The 15287-nt window shown below is 45.1% G+C and overlaps 1 protein-coding gene across 3 annotated transcripts in view; it reads right to left on the reverse strand.

Annotated features, from left to right (window-relative positions):
* Window positions 1-15287, reverse strand: part of DCAF17 (DDB1 and CUL4 associated factor 17) — a 29458-nt gene continuing 14171 nt past the window's right edge. For all 3 annotated transcript variants that reach the window (XM_081927972.1, XM_081927973.1, XM_081927971.1), the window contains 8 exons: window positions 14908-15015; window positions 12317-12419; window positions 11382-11524; window positions 9778-9887; window positions 8609-8696; window positions 5912-5995; window positions 3561-3716; window positions 1-302 (listed from right to left, as the gene is read on the reverse strand). In XM_081927972.1, the coding sequence (XP_081784098.1) occupies window positions 111-302; window positions 3561-3716; window positions 5912-5995; window positions 8609-8696; window positions 9778-9887; window positions 11382-11524; window positions 12317-12419; window positions 14908-15015 (984 nt within the window). In that variant the 3' untranslated portion in view covers window positions 1-110. The remainder of the gene's footprint in view (window positions 303-3560; window positions 3717-5911; window positions 5996-8608; window positions 8697-9777; window positions 9888-11381; window positions 11525-12316; window positions 12420-14907; window positions 15016-15287) is intronic.

Here is a 15287-nt window from a genome sequence, read left to right on the forward strand (position 1 = left end):
TTTTCATTACAAAAGGATGTATATTTACACAGAGGAAGCTGAGCAACAACTATTAACCAGCTCAAAGAGGTTTACAAATCCTCGGTGCAAAGTCTCTAAAATGGCTAGAACTACAAAAAAACCTCAAAAGTTTTCCCCATTTTTTCACAAAACAGTCGTTCTCCTTTCCCCTTCTTTATGTCTTCATCTTCCTTAGAACTACTGCAGGTCATTTGGTAAACGTAACAGCTGTAGATCCTGCTGGGCTTCTGTTCTATGTGCACAACTATATTTCTGTCAAAGTAAACTTCATGGTTGTATGTCTGCATGGAGAGAACAAAGAAAACAGTAATTTTCATTTCAGGTAGGCAGGGTGGGGAAGGTACTCCTATGACACACAGGGCTTTGCGGTGAACAACACCTCAGATATGACATCCCTCTGCATCAAGCAAGTTATTACATGAAGCTTGGGCTAACCAGTGAATATAAGCTCAACTCCAGAGTGATGGGGAACCCATGGCTCCCCAGATGTTGTCGGACAACTCTTTCCATCATCCCAGACCATTGGCCATGGCAGGGGCTGACTGGGACTTGGGGATTAGGTGGAGCCTCAGCTGCATAGCTGTCAACTTACAGATTTGAAAGTAAGGGACCAGCAGCCTCGAAAATAAGGGATCAGCAGCCAAAATAAGGGATTTTAGTCAACCAGCAGCCAAACGAAGCCTCAAGCGGTGGTTCCCACAGCGCAGCAACCCAGCAAAGGGGATGCAGCAAGGAAAACCACCGTCACCTCTCCGCTGGGAAGCGCCGAGCAAAGGTGAGTCCCCAGGCAATGCGGTAGATTTGACTGGCACAAGGCATGGAAGCTCCACCCCCCAGTCGTTCTTAGACTCCTTATCGGGTGAGCAACGCAGCCAAGCAACACAGTTGGAGCCTCCTTCCTCCCTGGCCGGCAGGGAGGGAGGGAGAGGAGCTGCTTCCTTTGAAACCTGGGAAATTTAAGGGACATCATCAATAAGGGACAGCAGCGGGGCAAGGCACTGGGATAAGGGACTTTCCCGTCAAATAAGGGACGGCTGACAGCTATGCTCAGCTGGCAGGGCAGGGAGGAGAGAATGAGAGGCAGGAAAGCAGAGACAGAGGGAGGAGTCTGCTCCTCCTGTGACGCAACAGAACTGGCAGCTGCTGAAGGCAAAAAGCGGCTCGAAGGGGGCTGCAGCCCGTTGGGGGCGTTTTGTTCAATCCACCAGCAAAGCGCTCATTGTCAACAGGTAAAGGACCCCTGGGCGGTTAAGTCCAGTCAAAGGCGACTGGGGTTGCGGCACTCATCTCGCTTTCAGGCCGAGGGAGCCGGCATTTGTCCACAGGCAGCTTTCTGAGTCATGTGGCCAGCATGACTAAACTGCTTCTGGTGCAACTGACACCGTGAGGGAAACCAGAGCGCACGGAAACACCATTTACATTCCCGCTGCAGAGGTACCTGTTTATCTACTTGCACTGGCATGCTTTCAAACTGCTAGGTTGGCAGGAGCTGGGACAGAGCAATGGGAGCTCACCCCATCGTGGGGATTCGAACTGCGACCTTCCGATCAGCGAGCCCAAGAGCAGGGGTCAGCAAACCTTTTCAGCAGGGGGCCGGTCCACTGTCCCTCAGACCTTGTGGGGGGCCAGACTATTTTTTTTTTTTGGTGTGGGGGAAATGAACAAATTCCTATGCCCCACAAATAACCCAGAGATGCATTTTAAATAAAAGGGCACATTCTACTCATGTAAAAACACCCAGTCTGTGGGCTGGATTTAGAAGGCGATTGGGCCAGATCCAGTCCCCAGGGCTGTAGTTTGCCTACCCATGCTTAAGAGGCTCAGTGGTTTAGGCCACAGCGCCACCAACGTCCCAGGAATAGCTAGAGGAGGAAATCAACCTTTCTGCCCCCAATCAGCCCTCTGGGTCTTTATGGAACAGTGGGGCAACTGTCACATTTGCAGCCATGCCCAACAGGAGATGGGGCAGGTGGTGGGAGGGGCGGCAAATTACTGCACCAGATCCAGCAATCGGGTCCACATCGGGCGCAGTGCCATCACTCCAGCAGGGATGCTGTGAGTGGCACTTCCACCTGCTGGCCTGCTTGGAAGGGGGAATTCTGGCAGAAATTGGCCAGAAGTTGGCCAGCAGAGTAGGGCTGCGGTTGGATTTTTCTTTCAATAAATCTACTGCACTCAGAAGCGTATAATATTGAGCACGTATATCAACTATTTTTTTGGAACATCGCTGATGCATACTTGATAAATCGTATTTTTTCTTTTTCTTTTTACCAATGCAAATTCTATAAATCTTAAGTGGCAGGCAAGCAATAATGCCAGCTAGTAAGAGTGCACACATTTTTCCAGGTGACTTTTATATGCCCTCTTGGGTTTCCCAAACTTTGGATCTCCAGCTGTTTTTGGACTACAGTTCCTATCATCCCTGACCACTGGTCCTAAAAGATAGATGATGGGAGTTGTAGTCCAAAAACAGCTGGAGACCCACGTGGGGGGGGGGGGGAAACACTACTCTACCCAGATCTCAGAGAATCCCAGCCTTCACTTCCTTCTTAAATAAAAAAAGTACCGTATTTTTCGCACTATAAGACATACTTTTCCCCCTCCAAAAATTAAGGGGAAATGTGTGTGCGTCCTATGGAGTGAATGCAGGCTCCTTGGCTTCAGCAATAGCAACGCGAAGCCTCCAAAGCGCAGTGGGAGCGCTCCCTCCGTGCTCAGGAGGCTTCGCGTTGCTTTCTCTGAAGCCTGGAGAGCAAGAGAGGGGTCGGTGTGTACTGATCCCTCTTGCTCTCCTGGCTTTGCTTCGCTGGAGAGGTGCCTGCGCAGCTTTCGCTCTCTGTGCAGCGCCCCTTCAGCGAAGCGAGAGGAGAAATGGAAGGGGCTCGGTTTCTCCTGCGGCTTCGCTGAAGGGGCGCTGCGCAGAGAGGGGGAGATTTTTTTTCCTGTTCTCAAAATATTGTCATCTCTAGGTAAACCTGAAAACTAAAACACCAAGTTTTGCTGATGGAGCCTTCGTAACTGTGATGAACAAGTTACTCAACCCCGATATTAGAGAAGGTTCAGTGTTTTATGTTGCACTGTTCAGTGTTTTATAGAGCTGACCTTTAAAGCCCTAAATGGCCTCAGTCCAGTATATCTGAAGGAGCGTCTCCACTCCCATCGTTCTACCCAGACACTGAGGTCCAGCTCCGAGGGCCTTCTGGCGGTTCCCTAGCTGCAGGAAGCCAAGTTACAGGGAACCAGGCAGAGGGCCTTCTTGGTAGTGGCGCCCGCTCTGTGGAACGCCCTCCCACCAGATGTCAAAGAGAACAACAACTACCAGACTTTTAGATGACATCTGAAGGCAGCCCTGTTTAGGGAAGCTTTTAATGTTTGATGTATTACTTTATTTTAATATTGTGTTCCCCAGAGTGGCTGGGGAAACCTAGCCAGATGGGCGGGGTATAAATAAATAATAATAATAATAATAATAATAATAATAACATAGAAAAGAAAATAACATAGGAAAAGTACGGTACGTTAAGTGGGATTATACTCACCACATCCCAAGATTCCGCAAACGGAATGCTCTTAAGTCGAGTCCCGTACTCGTTGCAGTGGAAGTCAAGGTGGGCGGCCCCATCTGCTCCTATCTGAGTAACTGCCACAACGGACAGTAAATTCAGTTCATCTTCATAGTCCACAATTTTGAAAGTCTTATTAAAAACAGGAGCTCGGGTTACTCAGAAAGTTAAGTTGTTTAGCCACAGTTTTTTAAAAACAATCTCCTAGCTATTGCGCAGGTAAAAATAATAAATAATTATTATTATTAAGTCTAAAAGAAGTTTCGGGAAGCTTTTAATGATTAATAGACTACTGTATTTTAATGTTTTGTTGGAAGCCGCCCAGAGTGGCTGGGGAAACCCAGCCAGATGGGCGGGGTATGTATACATACATACATACATACATAAATATTATTATCATTATCATTATTATTATCATCATCATCATTATTAGAGAAATGGCTGTAATCTATAAATGGTCCTGTCAACAATTGCAGCCTCTTGCTTTCCAGCCATTTGAGTTTTTGATACTTTTCACTTGGAGCCTCTAGAAGCATGATCTCTCTGTGTGTTTTAGTTGCAGTGCAGTCCCCAAATCCAGGAAAATATTTTAAAGTGTTTCACAGTGAAACGGGCCCAATTCAAAGTGCTGGTTTTGACCTATAAAGCCTTAAACGGCTCAGGTCCGCGATATCTCAAGGACCGCCTCTTCCCATATGAAGCTACCAGGACCCTGAGATCATCTTCTGAGGCCCTCCTTTGTGTGCCTCCTTCTCCAGAGGTTCGGAGGGTGGCAACACGAGAACGGGGCCTTCTCTGCAGTGGCTCCCTGTCTGTGGAATGCTCTCCCCAGGGAAGTTTGCCTGGCGCTTTCATTACACACCTTTAGGTGCCAGGCAGAAACGTCTCCTTTTTAACCAGGCCTTTGGTTGATTTGATTGACATCCTATGCCCTTTTAAAATGTGGTTTTTTGGGGAGGGGTTATTGGGTGGTTGTTTTTATTCCGATTATATATTTTGTGGTTTTATATTTTGATTTTGTTCTGTGAACCGCCCTGAGACCTCTGGGTCTAGGGTGGTAGATAAATCCTATAAACAATACTAATAGTAATAATTTAAACCATAAAACCCAACAGCAGGCATACAATGGGTAAAATTCCGCCTGCTTGCGTGTTTTCTCTCTCTTTCTAAATTTGGTAACTGAATATAAATGAACTACAGGTTTTAAAGGCCATGGAGGAACCCTTGCCATGTTTTTCACCCAGACGGTATTCATTTCCATGGAAACAAGGCTGCAGATAGTTTCCAGAAGCAGAGGAATTAGAATTCTTGTGGCTGTGTCATCTCAGCTCCAGTTCCTGATGGGAGGCTGAAAAATGGGTTCCAAAAATAGTTTCTAATGATGCTGGGGGCGCACTGTTCAGATCTGTAGTGTTTTGCCTAGGTTGTTTACCGTCCTTTTCCATGAACCTTAGGCTTGCAAATAGCAGAAAATCGGTCGCAGGCATTGCAGTGTGCAGTCAAACCGGACAGTCAGATAACCAAAATGCTCACCAGCCAATTAGATTCCCTGTACATTTCTCAACATCTAGGACAGTGCTAGCCTGACATTTCTAAAGCATAGCCTAACATTTCGCTCGACTGGTACGCCCCATGTGTCATCCCTCCCCTGCGAACAGGGAACACAAAAAGCTGTATTTTTAGCGGAAAGTTAGTTTCCCAGGTGTGTGCTGGCAGATTCCTAGCTGACCAGTGGTGGACTAGAAAACAAAGAGATCAAAATGGAGGGAAAGCAAAAGGAATTGGTATACAGTGGTACCTCGGGTTACAGACGCTTCAGGTTACATACTCTGCTAACCCAGAAATATTGCTTCAGGTTAAGAACTTTGCTTCAGGATGAGAACAGAAATTGGGCTCTGGCGGCACGGCGGCAGCAGGAGGCCCCATTAGCTAAAGTGGTGCTTCAGGTTAAGAACAGTTTCAGGTTAAGAACGGACCTTCAGAACGAATTAAGTACTTAACCCGAGGTACCACTGTATAGCCGAGTTCCTGTCATTCCCGGCTTGAACTCAGATACATTTGACAACATTTAAATTAGCAGGGTGTGTGTGTGTGTGGTTGTACACACGAGTAAGTTATATTTTATATGCACACACAAACGTTTGCATAAAACTATGTTGTACTCAGAGAAGACCCACTGAAATCAATGCACCTAAATCAGTTATGCCCATTGACCTCAATGGTTCTACTCTGAGCAGACCTAGCATCAGATACAACACAAGTTCTACAAAGCCAACGAGGCTCATTTCATGAGCTGCTTTATTCAAGATCACAGAATTTTTTGTTACCTCTTGCCCAGGGTCATCATCCAATAGTGTCATACGTTTCTTCACGACTCGGCCAGACGCTGTTACCGTTACAGAGTTCTTAACCTTTGAGGTTAAAATATGGAGACAGGAGAGAGAGAGAAATGAGACAAATAGTAAAATTAAGGACAACGCTAACTGAAGTTTTCATTTCCTTTTTTGTTTGTTAAATATGGATTTTCAGCAGGTTTCTACTTAAGGACAGGTTGGTTATAGTTTCAAAACGATTTGAAAAATGCGCACTGCATCTAGAAAAAACACAGGCACCGTCTTCTTGGGCGTCTTTGCTGAAAAGATTTAAAGGATAATTACAAAGCATTCAGGAGAATAATGAAGTCAGCAGTACATTCTCAACCGCTGCAGCAGAAATACAGACTAATAGTCACTGCACTCCAGAGAAGCAGCTTTTAAGCTTGGTGGGTATTTATTTATAGCACAGAAAAGCTAGATAAAGATTCTTTACTGTTGTTTATTCAAAACCACATTCAAAATACTGTTTGAGCTGTTTCTCATCCTCCCTTTATTAGCTATGTTATTTCTCTCTCATAACTACGTCCTAGCTCATTAAAAACAATACAATTCAATGTCACAGTAAACAACATTTAATGATTTGTTGTGAATGTGCCGATCTAAGCTGTTTGTTTCCTCCCTGCTTAGCGTTATGTCTGAACCAGGGATTAAGATTTGTTCCACAGAATCATACAAGTTAGAAGGGATCCTAAGGGACATCGAGTCCAACCCCCTGCATACAGGAATCACAGCTCGAGAATCCCTGACAGAGGGCTATCAAAGCTCTCTATAAAAACCTCAAATGAATCCACGACTTTCTGAGGTAGTCTGCCCATTTTGCTCCAAACAAACCATGTTCAGGAAACCAAGAACAAACCTTGGCTACAGGCTGTGATTTGCTAGGAGTGAAACAAACCATAATCCCTGTTTTCGGACAGAATGGTAAGCCAGTTATTGTGTCCCATCCCCCTCCCACCAACGCACAAGAGCTAAGATGATGCAAATTGCTTATGGCTTACTGCAACACGCAACACAGACGTTCAGAGAAGCGGACACGGAGCAACGGATCCAAACTACAAGAAAGAAGATTCCACCTAAACATTAGGAAGAACTTCCTGACAGTAAGAGCTGTTTGACAGTGGAATTTGCTGCCAAGGAGTGTGGTGGAGTCTCCTTCTTTGGAGGTCTTTAAGCAGAGGCTTGACAACCATATGTCAGGAGTGCTCTGATGGTGTTTCCTGCTTGGCAGGGGGTTGGACTCGATGGCCCTTCTGGTCTCTTCCAACTCTATGATTCTATGTCGCTGACTGCTCAGTGTTTAGATCCAAGCACCTCTCACGTGGGAACTGTGGTTTGGTAATTAATGTTTCTCCAACATCTCACAGCTCTTCCCCCATTCCTGCTATAAATCAGGAGGTAAATAGCGTACAGGAAGTAAGAGCCATGGAAATCCAGGTTCTAAGCATGAGTGGGGAACCTGTGCCCTGTCATATGTTGCTGGGCTCCTGCTCCAATCTTCTTTGACCACTGAACATGGAGGCTAGGGCTGATGAGAGTGCCCAAACTAGAAAACATTTCTTCTTTTTAAATAGCTTAAAAACCCTGTTTGAATACCCTGCCTTCACGTTTCCAAGCTTTGCTCTACAACCACGAGGATTGGAAACCTGTTTGTTTCCAAAACAAAATCTAGTTCTTAGAAAATAAACAATACAGTAGTACCTCTGAAAACGAATGGAATCCGTTCGACTTCCAAAACGTTTGGAAACCAAGGCGCGGCTTCCGATTGGCTGCAGGAAGCTCCTGCAGCCAATCGGAAGCCACAGAAGATGTTCGGGTTCCAAAGAACGTTCGCAAACCAGAACACTCACTTCCGGGTTTGCGACATTCTGGAGCCAAAACGTTCGACTCGCAAGGCGTTTGGGATCCAAGGTACGACTGTAATAACAATAGTTATTTTTAGCTCAGAGACTAAACCATTTAGCAACTTACACACAAGGGGCAAATCCCATCTTTCTCTGATGTTAGCAACGTTTCCTTGATAGGCTTTGACAGCACGCATTTTCTCCTCAAGGAGGATTTTCGAATGTAGCACCGCTATAATTTCAAAGCTGCCTGACCCCTTATCTGAAAAAACTGCCCTATATGTCGGTTTGTGAGCCGCACCTAAACTTCAGGTCTTCAGATGCAAGTCATGAATGAATAACTCATGATGAGTTTCTAGGTCTTTTCAATGGTACGTTTTTGTGATCTGCTTCCATGCAACAACTTTCAGATGCAATGGAAGCATTTTAAAGCCACACTTCCCTAAACAGTTAACAGCTTCAGCATAGAACCAAGCCTGCCTCTTGCTACACAATGGCCACAAAGGATTGATTCACACTCATGAATCTTCATCACCTGATAACCATTCATGCATCGAGCTCAAAGTTGTCTCCAGTGAAAGGTACTGACGCAGGTGAACAGAGAAGTTTTGACTGTGAATGAGTGAGGAAGCTGCATGTGTGAACCAGCCCTAAATGAGACTTAATTTTTCCCCATCTGAGCTAGAGCTGAAATGAGAAGAATGGTCTCTACAATATACAAATTGCACAAATAAAAAAGTTTAATAATAATAATAATAATAATAATAATAATAACAACAACAATCCAGGTTTGTTGTTACATTCTCACATTATTTCTCCTGTTGGCCTGTATGACAAAGTCTTCCGTAACTTCCTGCTGTTCTGCGTTCTGTTCCGATTCCTTCAGCTTCAAAACTCTGGTTGAGAAAAATGAAACCAAGAGAGTCACATTCACAGGAAGGTGCGATGGGGAAATAAAACACTGATTTCACAGCCACTACGCATTCTGAGATGGAGCGATGAAGTCAGGAACCAGCACATTTTTAATAAGCACATATTTGGCATCTTTTGGGTGGCGGCATCAGAACCTGCCATATGTCAGACCGTACAATGCTGCTTCTTGTGCTCCTGTGTGTAATGGTGGTATCAAAGGGCATGATCCAGGACTCTGTTGCATACATGCGAGTGCACAGATAAAACATTTCTACTTTAATTCTTTCATTCTGAGAATCCAGAAATTAATCACCTTTGAAAATATAAACTGGAAGATCTAGCTACATGATATTGCTATAAATTCATGTTGGGTGATTCAAGATCATGATAAACAATGAACCTCCAATAAAGAAATAAAGATGATAAACAGGATGCCTCCAATAAGCTTGAAGGAAACAACCCACCATTGATACATGCCTCTGCCTCTCAACATATAGGTTCCATTTAGCTATCACGGCTATGAATTTGCCTAACCCTTTCCCAAACACATCTATAAGGACACGGAAACCTTGGCCAATCAGAAGTTCAGCTTGGACAGCTAAAGATAAAAGGTAAAGGACCCCTGGACGGTTAAGTCCAGTCAAAGGCGACCATGGGGTTGTGGAGCTCATCTCGCTTTCAGGCCGAGGGAGTCTGTGTTTGTCTGCAGACAGCTTTCTGGGTCATGTGGCCAGCATAAATAAACCACTTCTGGCACAACGGGACACCATTATGGAAACCAGAGCACATGGAAACACTGTTTACCTTCCTGCCAGAGTGGTACGTATTTATATACTTGCACTGGTGTGCTTTCGAACTTCTAGGTTGGCAGGAGCTGAGACAGAGCCACGGGAGCTCACCCCGTCATGGGGATTCAAACCGCCGACCTTCCGATTGGCAAGCCCAGGAGGCTCAGTGGTTTAGACCACAGCGCCACCTGCGAGCTTGGACAGTGAATCCCTCAATGAATACTAAAGAACGACGGAGTCACAGGTAGGCACAGGCTACTTTCACAGCAAGACTTACTTAATCAAACTTGGTCCCACATGCAGCACTCTTCCAGACGTGTCTGGGTGGAAAGAAATCCAGTCAGGTTCCAACGAGGAACATTCCATATCCTGGATACCGTTCTTTGTCTGGAATGGTGAAACAAAACATGTAAGTTATCTCGAACAAACACAGAAGAGACTCCTCTATCTAATGTACACTGAGAAGTTTTAGCACGCATTTGTATTCTGATCTTCCTAGAAGGAAGTATGGGGTGTTGTTCAATTTTAGGCATCTTAAGATTGGTTTCCACAGTCCAAATTTGCCCCACTTCTCACAGAATGTTGTTCAATATCTCATCCCAGAATACAATCCATTTGGCCAACCTTGCAGTTCTGTTTTCAACCCATATTGACCACTAAGAAATCTATTCCTGGGGGTGGGGGCAAAAGAGTGTAAAATTTGAAATAAAACATGCAATTTTCCATCTAATTTATTACAAGGGTACTTTACCAAAGTAATTTAAAAAATGGATGAGCTGCGACAGGTATGAGCCCTTCAGATTTTGATGCCAAAGCAATTAGACTGAAACACAATGCTTGCCTGTATAAATTGCCTACTAACTGGATATGACACATTCCCTGAATATTTATTTATTTATTTATTTATTTATTTAAAAAATCAGAGGTGGGGAACCTGTGGCCCTCCAGATATTGTCATGCTCCATATCGCATCAGCCCATAGCTGTCAACGTTTCCCTTCTTTAAAGGGAAATTCCCTTATTCCGAATAGGATTCCTCGCAAAGAAAGGGAAAAGTTGACAGCTATGCATCAGCCCCAACAAGCACAGAGCTGCAATGTAAGTTGCAGTACAAAGTGGGCACCACGTTGGGAAAAGCTGCTTTAAATACTGAACCCACTATTTTCACCCTGCTGCCTCCTAATATTAGTGGAAGGTTGCAAGCAAGATGGGCAGAAGACGCACATCTTTGCAACAGGAAAACAGCCACTCAAAAGTATGTGGAATGCGTCTTGCTCACATTGTGGGATCTTATCCCTAGAATTTGTATTCATGTCTGTGCTTAATCCAACAATACAAGGATGTTTCCTTATATAGTAGTACCTCGGGTTACATACGCTTCAGGTTACAGACTCCGCTAACCCAGAAATAGTACCTGGGTTAAGAATTTTGCTTCAGGATGAGAACAGAAATCGCATGGCAGCAGCACGGCGGCAGCAGGAGGCCCCATTAGCTAAAGTGGTACCTCAGGTTAAGAACAGTTTCAGGTTAAGAACAGATCTCCGGAACGAATTAAGTACTTAACCCGAGGTACCACTGTATACAAACACAAAACAGGGCAACCTAATGTTGAACGTGATTCTACATACGTGACTCTATCTTGAAATGGGGCAATCAGGCAAACACAAGTGAAAAATGAGAAATGAATCATGGAAACATAGAATTGTAGAGCTGGAACGGAATTATCTAGTCCAGCCCCTTGCAATCCAGGAATCTGCGACCTTGAGATTAAAAGTCTCATGCTCTACCGACTGAGCTATCAGGAAATAATGCTGAATGGTTATCTTCCTATTTTACACACCCAAGATTTTCTGATTGATATGTGACACTTGAACAGATTTACCAAAGTGTGGTCTTTCAATGAACAAATGTGGAAGATTCCTCTCTGTTTTTTCTTGTTAGGAGTGATGATGTAATGCCAAGGGTATCCTCCAATTTCAAATGTGTTCTCCAGGGAAGACACTTCAAAAAGCAGATCTGGGGCACCTGCGAATGTTAACATGAACAGCTTCATAATTCCATCTGTTCTTTGGTAAAGCTTTAAAGATCGCACACACAAGAGTTTACGGCCACTAAACACCGAAAGTTTATAGTGCAACAATGATTATGCAGAACCATGCAACCTTGCATTCAATTAGCAGTACACAAAACAGACACCTGGACAATATACCGTATTTTTCGTTCTATAGGACACACTTTTCCCCCTCCAAAAATTGAGGGGAAATGTGCTTGCGTCCTTTGGAGCGAATGCAGCCTCCTTGGCTTCAGCGAAAGCAACGCGAAGCCTTTGGAGCGCAGAGGGAGCACCGACCCCTCTCGCTCTCCAGGCTTCAGGGATAGCCGTACGCAGCCCCTCCGGTAGGGAGAGGCTACACGGGGCTAGGGCTTCCTCTTTAGCCCCGCGCAGCCTTTCCCGGCAGGAGAGAGGAAGCCAAAACAGCGAGCGGGATCCATCCCGCTGGCTGCCTTGGCTTGTGCCATACGCTGCTCTTTGGGGCTGGGGGGGGGAAAAATAAGATTTCCCCCCCTTGATTCCCCCCCCTAAAAACTAGGTGCGCCCTATGGTCCAGTGTGCCCTATGAGTAAGCCCAAACTAATGCAGTGGTGCTTACTTCTGAGGAGATACGCAAAGGACTGCATTAACAGTATTAATACAAATTCTAAAACAATTACTATACCAATGCACATAAAAGCAGCAGTTACTGGCAGCACTAGGGCTTTTTCTAAAACATGAAACTGACCACTTGTGGTAATGAAACTATAACCCCGTAGAAATACCTGTTATTTTAATATTGCAGGGAAGGCCAAAGGGGTATTTTCCCACAATCCCACCTCTGCCGTTCAAGTACTTTTGTCCCAGATCCACCTGGCACACTGTGAACTAAAAGAAAACAAAAGAAACCTGCTTAATTCTTTTGACACATGATTGTTATGTACCATAAAGAAGGCTGATCACCAAAGAATTGATGCTTTTGAATTATGGTGCTGGAGGAGACTCTTGAGAGTCCCATGGACTGCAAGAAGATCAAACCTATCCATTCTTAAGGAAATCAGCCCTGAGTGCTCACTGGAAGGACAGATCGTGACGCTGAAGCTCCAATACTTTGGCCACCTCATGAGAAGACTCCCTGGAAAAGACCCTGATGTTGGGAAAGATGGAGGGCACAAGGAGAAGGGGATGACAGAGGACGAGATGGTTGGACAGTGTTCCCGAAACTACCAGCATGAGTTTGACCAAACTGTGGGAGGCAGTGGAAGACAGGAGTGCCTAGTGTGCTCTGGTCCATGGGGTCACGAAGAGTCGGACATGACTAAACCACTAAACAACAACAACAAATGATTGTTCTATTCTAAAGAAAGTTGCTGCACTGTTTTCTCATCTAAGGAAGTTTTAAGTCTGCTTGTTTTTAAGTTATTCCTTGTTTCTAAATCTGAGCTTCAACATTTATCTCTGGAAGCATACACAAAGGAAAAAGGAGCAAGAGCCTGAAGCCTAGAAGGGCCTCTCTGTTTGGTCCTCAGAGCTCTCCCAGGCCTTGCCCCTCACTGGCCCTTCCTTTGCACCCACAGCGTTCTTGCCTGGCTGGAATGTGATCTTGAACTCTTGATGCCTCTCGCTTGCCTGAATCAGGGCAGTCCAACTTTTCAGACCATGTGGGCCATACAGTGGTACCTCGGGTTAAGTACTTAATTCGTTCCAGAGGTCCGTACTTAACCTGAAACTATTCTTAACCTGAAGCACCACTTTAGTTAATGGGGCCTCCTGCTGCTGCCGCGCCACCGGAGCACGATTTCTGTTCTCATCCTGAAGCAAAGTTCTTAACCTGAAGCACTATTTCTGGGTTAGCGGAGTCTGTAACCTGAAGCGTATGTAACCTGAAGCGTATGTAACCCGAGGTACCACTGTACTTTGGCAGGGAGCCCACAAGATGCACACTGCCTTGTTGGACAGGGGCAGAGGCGAGGAAGGCCAAAATTTGACACCCCACCTCCCCACCCTTTGTGCTGCCTTCCCAAAGCTGTGTAAGGGAGGCCCTGGCCTTTGGAAAGGAGTTGCAAGGTTCTGGTAGGGTCCTAGAGCCCTTCCACCTCCTTCCCAATGCAGGGAAAGCACTAACTAGGCTTTGGGAAGTAGGCAGAAGAACTCTAGGACACTGTCAGGGCCCTCACACCTCCTTTCCCAAGCCCAGTGCCTCACTTACCTGGCTTGGGGAAGGCTGGGGGGTGGAGAGAGTCAAATGTTGCCTCGAGGGCCACATGCAGTCCTTGGGCTGTGCGTTGGACCACCCTAGTCTGGATGAAGGACCATTCTAGTCTGGCTGGTTTTGCCTCAGGGTCCTGTCCACCTACCAGCATGAGGAAGGTTGCTCACAGAAGGGAATGTGGCTGACAAAGGTTCTGAGACACTGCAAAATGTTATGGCTAGGATGATACTGCTCGCTCGCTTTTTGTTTTTTGAAATATACAAACATACATTTCATACAATCCTTAAAAATGTTCAAACATACCTACACTCAATCCCACAGATAATTCCTTTTCCCATCACTATCCACCACCCCTCACCCCACCTTTGTGTGAGACTTCCAATCTACTCAATTGAAATTTCTTTCCACGTCTATTGCTTTCTTTCACACACCTTTAACCTAATTTCACGCTTCTTTTTCTATTACACATTGTTATCCATCTTATTTAGTATTCCAGTATTTAAAACAGAACTTGTTTATTCTAATAGGAGTTCTGATTTTTCAATATAGTTTTGCAAGTATCCTTTGAACACCTTCCAGTCCCTGTCTATCTTCTCTTTTGAGATCCTTCCAATTTCTCCCATTGTTTTGGATATATTGTAGTACTCCTATAATTTGGCAATGCAAATTCGTGAAGCGTTCCATATTTTTATTTTATTTTTGCTCGCTTGCTTTTTGGAACAATGGCCTTCTCCAGCCAGGTGCCCTGCAAACGCCCCGTTGAACACCAAATGCCATTAGCCACATGACCAGTTGTCAGGGATGGCAGAAGCTGCACCCCAGCAATCTCTGAAGGGCATTGGGGTGGGAAAGTCCGCTCTGGGGAGGCACATCTCTGCCACCCACAAAAAATAAGTTGAGCTCATTTTGTTTCCGTTGTTGTTCTTTTCCCATACGCTTCTTTTGGAGTTCCGTGGAGAGCAAATTCCCCCTCTCTGTATGATTCAGGAACCAAGTTTATGCTGATGTGCAGCAGGGGTTATTTGTTACTGACTCATATCCATGCCTTTTTAACCTTTGCTTCTCCCCTCCGTCTGCTGCTTCTCCCCAACCTTAAGCACGTAGGCTACGTTACTCTAAAACAACTTCTGCATTGACGGCGCTGTACTGATTCTGGTCCTTTACCTGCTCAGTGATAGCCTGGAAGCTGTACAGCCTGACAAGGCCAGAGCTGTGTGTCACAACCAGCATGTTATGAGACAACGTGGCGTCTGTCATGCTGTTTCCAAAGATCTGGATTGAGTGGAAAGAAAATAAATGAAGAGATCAGTAGAGGCCTCCTACACTTGACAAAAATCACTAGCATTGGTTAGAAACTAGGACCTGGAGCCATACAGGGTGGTATATACCGTACCTTTCTGTGTATAAGACTAGTTTTTTTACCAAAAAATAATGATAAAAATGGGGGGTAGTCTTATAAAGGTAAAGGGTAAAGGGACCCCTGACCATTAGGTCCAGTCATGGCAGACTCTGGGGTTGCGGCGTTTATCTCACTTTATTGGCTG

This window comes from Podarcis melisellensis, assembly GCF_964234715.1.
Source record: "Podarcis melisellensis genome assembly, chromosome: 1".
Taxonomy (NCBI): domain Eukaryota; kingdom Metazoa; phylum Chordata; class Lepidosauria; order Squamata; family Lacertidae; genus Podarcis; species Podarcis melisellensis.